General features: G+C 38.0%; 1 protein-coding gene and 1 long non-coding RNA gene across 2 annotated transcripts; one reads left to right on the top strand and one right to left on the bottom strand.

Moving 5' to 3' along the window:
- LOC104772346 (NAC domain-containing protein 35-like) lies at nucleotides 431-963 on the bottom strand. The gene is made up of 2 exons (XM_019241828.1): nucleotides 863-963; nucleotides 431-794 (listed from the first exon to the last, which is right to left on the bottom strand). The coding sequence occupies exons 1-2, from the start codon at nucleotides 961-963 to the stop codon at nucleotides 431-433; spliced, it is 465 nt and encodes a 154-aa protein (XP_019097373.1).
- LOC104770156 lies at nucleotides 5,274-6,135 on the top strand. Its single transcript, XR_764496.2, has 2 exons — nucleotides 5,274-5,434; nucleotides 5,844-6,135. It is a non-coding gene; the product is annotated as an uncharacterized LOC104770156 (long non-coding RNA).

Genomic DNA, 6,823 nt, shown 5'->3' with positions numbered 1-6,823 from the left:
TTTTATTAGTACTGGTTACACTTTGAATTTGTTACACTTTGAGTTTATTACTTTTTAAGGTTTTTAAAAAACATTATGATTATTGAAGTATTTTATTTGGCATATCCAATTATATCATAGTTATAATCATTGAAAAAGAATAGAAAACCTATTCATACCTATTATTTATAAAAATATCATCAAAATCAATTGAACCCGATCAACCCGGGTCGAACCATGTTGACTCATGATCCAAAAACTTTCCCGGTTCAGTTACCGGTCCGATTTTAAAAACAGCAACGCTTGAATGATCTTTTGTATCTTGAATTGAAATATACAAAACAAATTTATATCTGAGCCTTTCCTTTGACTTAAAAAGGTGGCATAATAATTAATTAAGATAACGAAAGAACACCTTCAACGAAACATAATTTATGAAATAACTAACTACTTAAAAATAAAGAGAAGCAAAGCTATCGTCTTCCATAATCATTCTTTGAGATTCACCAAGCAGAATGATCATGGTCCTTTGAGGTGGTGGCAGAGAACTTGGTTTCGGAAGGATTTGTTCATAGATGAATGAAGAATACTCAGTCATGGTCCAACCACTCGGTTTGCTCTTGACGTAGAAGCTGAGATTCCTCTTCTTCCCAATCACTCTACCGGTCTTTCTCGACACGACATTTACATATTTCAACCCTCCAGTGTCTTTCCAACCTTTTACTTTGCGGTTCCGTTTCACAAAGTAAAACCACTCGTTAGGTTTAAAGATATTATTCTTTGTGTGATTAAGCTGCCATGGCTTTTCTGCGTAGCTGTTTTCCTTGTCTTCTATAATGTGAAGATCTTGTTTCGTTGGTCTTGGTCAAAGCCAAGCTTAGACAGAAGGTAATCGCGTATGAGCTCTTCTTCTGAAGGACTAAATCCAAAGCCAACCAGCTCATCCTCTTCATCATCAGCGTAACACTCTTCAACCATCGCCATCGTCTTCTTCTTTCTGGAATTCCTCGAAGCAACTGTCTGAAAAATTCATAAACGAGATGGTATAATTGAGAGAGAATTAATGAACCTCGTCAGTCGCCAATTAGTAGCTCCTTGTCGACTGTTTAGCGACTGATTTTTTTAGCGACGCACTATTTAGCGACTACGTATGTCAGTCACCAATCAGTCGTTATTAAGTAGTTAGCGACTGTATAGTGACTGTTTTTGTAGTCGGCAATTCCATGTTTTCTTGTAGTGAAAGTCACCTATAACCTGTAAAGACGTGACAAGACTAAAGAGACTCTAAAAGCACATTAGATATTAATGTTCAATTATTTAGGGTAAACATAAAATGGAAAATTTGTTTCAACAAACTCGTTAGTTATTGATGAAGAAAGAAATATAAAGCGAGTTCAAAAGACATGACTATTTAAATAGATACACCTATTAGAACAAAAAGTTGTGATGAAAAAATAGAAATAAAATATAGTGGAAAGACACAACCCTACAATGAACAGATACAACAGTTTGAATTAAAAAAACACAAATAAAAACAAAAATTTTACGAAAATGTGCTACGAAAAATTGCAACTGTTGTGTCTGCACTTTATTATACCTAATAACTCATATAAACAGCTTTTAGATAGAATGCATCTTTATTACTATAACATCCCAAATCCAATTTGGTGGGTGTCGATCGACACCAAGGAGGGTGTCTGATGTGAGCACGGGACCAGAACCTGACCGAGACGACCAAGACGAATCAGACGCGATCGAGACGCATGGCCGAGATAACCGAGACGTACCGGGCGCGACCGAGACTCATGACCGAGATGCGCCGAGCACGACCGAGACGCATGATCGAGACGCACCGAGCACGACCGAGACATATGACCGAGACTCGCCGAGCATGACCGAGATGTTCGAGCCGGACCCAGACACCTCTCGGACACGCGTATCACCCGCTGGACAACTTGGAGCCGGCATTCCTAGGATCATTCTCGGTGCAACCACTCGGACCAAGAGCTCATCCAAGAAGACCAAGAGATCGATTCGGCCAAGGCAACCATCGGCGAGATCGTTTGAACAGCTTTCGTCCTTTACCCAAGGATGAGGGCGCCAAAGGCGTTAGAATCATGACTTGTACTCTTTTTCCTACTTCGGGTTTGTCCCAATGGGTTTACCGAAGGGTTTTTAACGAGACAACGAGTTCTGACGCACAACGCCGCGTTTTGAAGTCAATGACGTGGTTCCCGCGTCCAGCCTAAGGACGTGACCTGTTTTGTATTTTCCTTTAAGCTTTACGTTTTGATCCTTTCTAGATCCTTCCCTTGTGAACGTTAGAGTAGTGTGACGTGTGTGATTCTGTTTAAACCACTTAGAGGCACGACGTGTTCTCGATCAAAGGAAACACGTCAAGGGCAAACGTGTGCGAACCATAGCGAGTCCGCGTGTCCTAGACTCCCTCTAAACCCTCACACTATTTAAATTTTAAACCCTTCTCTTTATTGTAAAACTCAGGCTTGAAGATTGAATTAATTTCCAAAGAGAGCATCTTTGTTTCTTGTCTCACCTCTCTCCTTAGCCCTTGTCCGGGACTTGACTCTTGAGAAACCTTAGGAGATTCACAAACCGGGTTTGTAATCTCTTAGTTCGACCGTATCACGAGCCGAGTCATCTCTCGTGTGTCGTCACATCAATCCACCTTCTCAACCACCTTTGCTTCGCCTCGCAACCGCTCGAGTCCATCATCGCTTTGTCCCAAAACCGCTCGAGTCCATCATCGCTACGTCTCGCACCCGCTCGTGCCCTTCTTTCCATCATCTCGCATCCGCTCGTGAATCCCCTCTGTTTCATATTGTACCGTCTCGTTCCGTATAGTGTTCCCCGAGTCATCCCGGTCATTCCGTATCGTGCCGCGTCGATTCGTCCGAGCAACCCGACGAGTCCTTTCGTGCATCTTTCATTTCCCTTGTGCGATTGTTTCCATATTCCGTTTCCTCGAGTCATTTACTCTGTCAAGACGAACGACCAAGCCTTGACCAAGGGAAGTCTTCTCCAACTCAGCCGTCTCGAGAGCAACCGTTCCTGACCGAGCCGGCGTAATGGTGTGACCGAGTCACGTACCGATACGCGCTCACATCAGTTTCGGTCGACACCACTAAATTGGTGGTTGTTCGATTTGTTTCAAAATCGATCGGTTTAGCTTGGTTTGGGTTTGGAAACCCTAAGTCTCGTTTTAAAGGGGCAAGAGCAGCCTCTCTTAAGAGGGAAGTGGGTGGTGTTTGTCGTTTCTAAGCGAGAAGGAGAAAGAGGGAGAGAGATGGTGAGTTTGATCCTAAGAGCACAGGGAGCCTTGAGGAGGGTTAAAAGGAGCAAAGAGATATGTTTTGGTAGTTATAGAGGAGAGAAGGAGAGAGAGTTGCGGTGCTCTCACTTGGAAAGAGGAGAAAGGAGATCCATCCTCTTGATGTGTAAGGGGAAGGATTTGAGCTTGGTGGTGGATAGGGACAGACAAAGATTCTTTCTCATGTCTGTTATCTAGGTAAGTTGTGTTGTTTTAGTGTTAGATTGAGTAGAGAATCGATGATTATAGCGGATTAGGGATTTGCGGCGAGAAGGAGCTTGAAGGAAATCTTCGATCGTGATTTCTGGATTGGTGTCGTTCGACACCAACACCTGCGGATGAACAGCGCAAACTGGTTCGAATGGGCTACTTTGTGGCAATGTTTGGACGATGAAACGGAGTCCAATTTGGCTGAATTTTGGTAGGTATCTTCATGGTGCTATAAGCTACATATCCAATGGTGGGTTTGTGAAATGAACAGTTGGTTTGTGATTTAATCAAGTGTTTGTATTGTAGTCTGTTATAGACGGTTTTGTAGTAAAGATGGGATGTCGAGCGACACCAGCATGTTGTTGTGTGTTTGGGTCCTAGGAGGAAAGCTGGAGTTAGGCTTGGATGAGGAGAGATTGACGGAAGTGATGCCATGAGTGTCAGTGTATGTGTTGGTTCGCAAGTGGTGTGATGGTTGACGTTAAACACTAGGTGGAGGTGCCGTTCAACAATAGAGGAGTTGATAGTGAGTTGGAATAACTATGGGGAAGTGTTGTCCGTGGCTGGATGAAATCAAGTTTTCAAGGCCACCTCTCTTATTACTCGGTCGCTAGGAGTGGTTGGTTGTGCGACTCAGTAGCTAGATGAGGTGGTGTTTGGTGTATTTGTGAAAGATTTTGTAAGAAGTGATTTCTACGATGGTTGTCTCGTCGGAATTATGGGGTTTCGGTTAGATCGTTTTCCGTGGATCATATGTGAGGATTGAGAATCCGGGTGCGGTCGACCAAGAGATCTCTCCCTCTTTCTCTGAGCAACCAATGTCGACAATCACAAAAGAGAAGGAGTCGTCATCATATTAAAAAAGAGTTTATGGTTTAATTAAATTAAACCGAGATTTATTTAAACAAGAATTAATTAAACCATCCTTTGATTTAATTAATAAATTGACCAGCTTAGTAAATCAACCGGAAACTAAACCGATTCCACTCCAATTCTTGATATAAACTCCAATATTCATATTTTTTAGGAGACGGTTGTTACAATTAGATTCTAATTTATAAAGATTTTTGAAGATTTCAACAAAATTATTAAAACTGAATAAGTGAAAGATTGTTAAAGATTGCTAGAGAATTTTGTTGATTAGTTTTCTAAAATCTTGTAAAGTCATCCAAACAATCCCTGTATTTTTGTAATACTTTCAATGACTTTAGTTTGTAAAGAAAATGTCTAAAATCATAAACAATAACATAGTAACTGAATTCATTAACAATCCTAGATTCTTTTGTTTTAATTGAATAACACAAAACTTTTAATGACTTTATAAAAGTCTGAATCCAATAACCCAAATTTGTTAAGATTTTAAATGAATTTTTACAAATCACAAACTAATAACACTAAACTTTAATAGAGTTTAACAAAATCTTAATCTAATAACAACATATTCAACATAACATTTAAAATCTTTAAAACTCTATTCAATTCTCATCATATATTGGTAAAAAAACAAATACTAGTTTACCTGCAGTATATTTATTGACAAAATTAATTTGTATAAATTTCTTACTTGTCAGATATATCTTATTCATATCATTTATTCATATTAATTTTTCATTTAATATAGTCAAAAGATATGTTCAAAATACAAAACAAATGTCAACAACTTTTTGACTCAAAACAATTTTATTAGCATAAATGGAAAAACATTTAATAGCAAAATTAAACAGATTGGAAAATATGAGATTACCCAAGAGTAAGATTAATTATATAAGTGGAATCTCTCTAAAAGATTAGCATAATCATATTCAGTTAATTTTATACAAAAAATTATTATCATCATGGGTATCACAAAAGCTTTGGTGATTTTTCAAATTATCATATTAGCAGTTTTGTTGTCCAACCATATTGTTATTGCCTCAGGTATATTTAAATATTTTGTGTTTGTGATTGTGATATTCTAATAATCATAACTTTTGGAGTCTACAATGCTCTAAATAATGTATGGACATGTTATACGTAATTATATATACATGATACTTATTCCTAAAACTTTTACTATGTTATATATCTTATAACTTTTACTATGTTACAATACACATACTTGCATATATACAGGACCGGTATAAAAATTGCAAAAATTGTTATATTCTTGGTTCACTTTTTGAAAAATGAGCCCTGATTACATATAATTTTTTTAAAAAAAAATATTTACGAGCCTTAAAATATATGTAAATTTTGTATAGTTCCAGTGCAAATGCACTTGTTGTACATGTCTATCACCGACCCCTGCATATACATATTTTACTACATTTTTGGTGGTTTTGTATAGATGCACAGATCAACAAACTTCCGGATAATTGCATCGCTGTGTGTATTAGAGGACATGGGTATGGGTCACGAGAAATATATTGGTTACGAGAATGTTCCGCAGACTGTATTAAAAGGGGATATCACAATGGAGATTGTGTAAAGACGGATATCACACTTAGTTGTTGTTGTTATTAGTCCCCTAATGCTAAGCAATTCAAACGTTGTATTTATACAATTCTAGCATCGGACTTATGATTATCGGGTTAATTTATAATAAATAAAATGAAATAAAAAGTAATGTGTTTTTATATGCCTTCGCAATCAAACTTTTCTTAAAAAACATAGTGGATATGAATTATATGATTAATTTTGTATATATCGGGTTTCTATGAGTTGTTTTTTTTTTCTAACAATTAAAGTAATGTTACCCCGAACAAAACACTCTGACCACCTGATGGTCCTGCCTAAGTTAGCCAAAATGAAACATTTGCATGGCTGTCCTCATCAACAATGTTCTGAAAGCTCCGCAAGAAGAACTCAGCCTGGTCTCATCCTCCAAGACCAGAGCATAGCCTCACTCCTCTCCATTTCGGATCTGCCGACCTCACCGCCACATAAGCGATATTAGCTCCCAAAACATGAATTCAATCAGCATTGAATCTCACTTCTTTATTTGTTTCTCTTTCACAATAACATTTATGAGTTTGATCCAAAATATGCATATGTGGTAAGATCTATTTGCATCACCAACTTTGATGTTAAGTAAACTAGAGAAGAGAGCCTTTGGAACTGGAGAGCTTCTAAGTTTTATGGCTAATGAGAAAATTCTCCTGTGCTATTTGATCTACCTGAGGCAATTCTCCAAGTCCCTTCTTCTGATTGATCTCTGCTAAAAGTTAAAACATGATTCAATTCAACAAATTGTAATCAATTTAGCTCGTCGAAAGGCAAACCGGAAATTGCAAGAGTTGGGTTTTAATCAGTCAGAAGCTTTGGTAA

Source organism: Camelina sativa, chromosome 20 (genome assembly GCF_000633955.1).
Source record: "Camelina sativa cultivar DH55 chromosome 20, Cs, whole genome shotgun sequence".
NCBI lineage: Eukaryota > Viridiplantae > Streptophyta > Magnoliopsida > Brassicales > Brassicaceae > Camelina > Camelina sativa.
The sequence above is the reverse complement of the archived record's forward strand: the minus strand, read 5'-3'. Positions and strand labels throughout refer to the sequence as shown.

Bases quoted from the DNA above. Each gene is read 5' to 3' on its own strand.
- LOC104772346 (XM_019241828.1), bottom strand. From the start codon at position 963: ATGGCGATGGTTGAAGAGTGTTACGCTGATGATGAAGAGGATGAGCTG. The intron at 795-862 runs GTCTAAGCTTGG...CAAGGAAAACAG, and splicing joins CTCATACGCGATTACCTTCT to CTACGCAGAAAAGCCATGGC.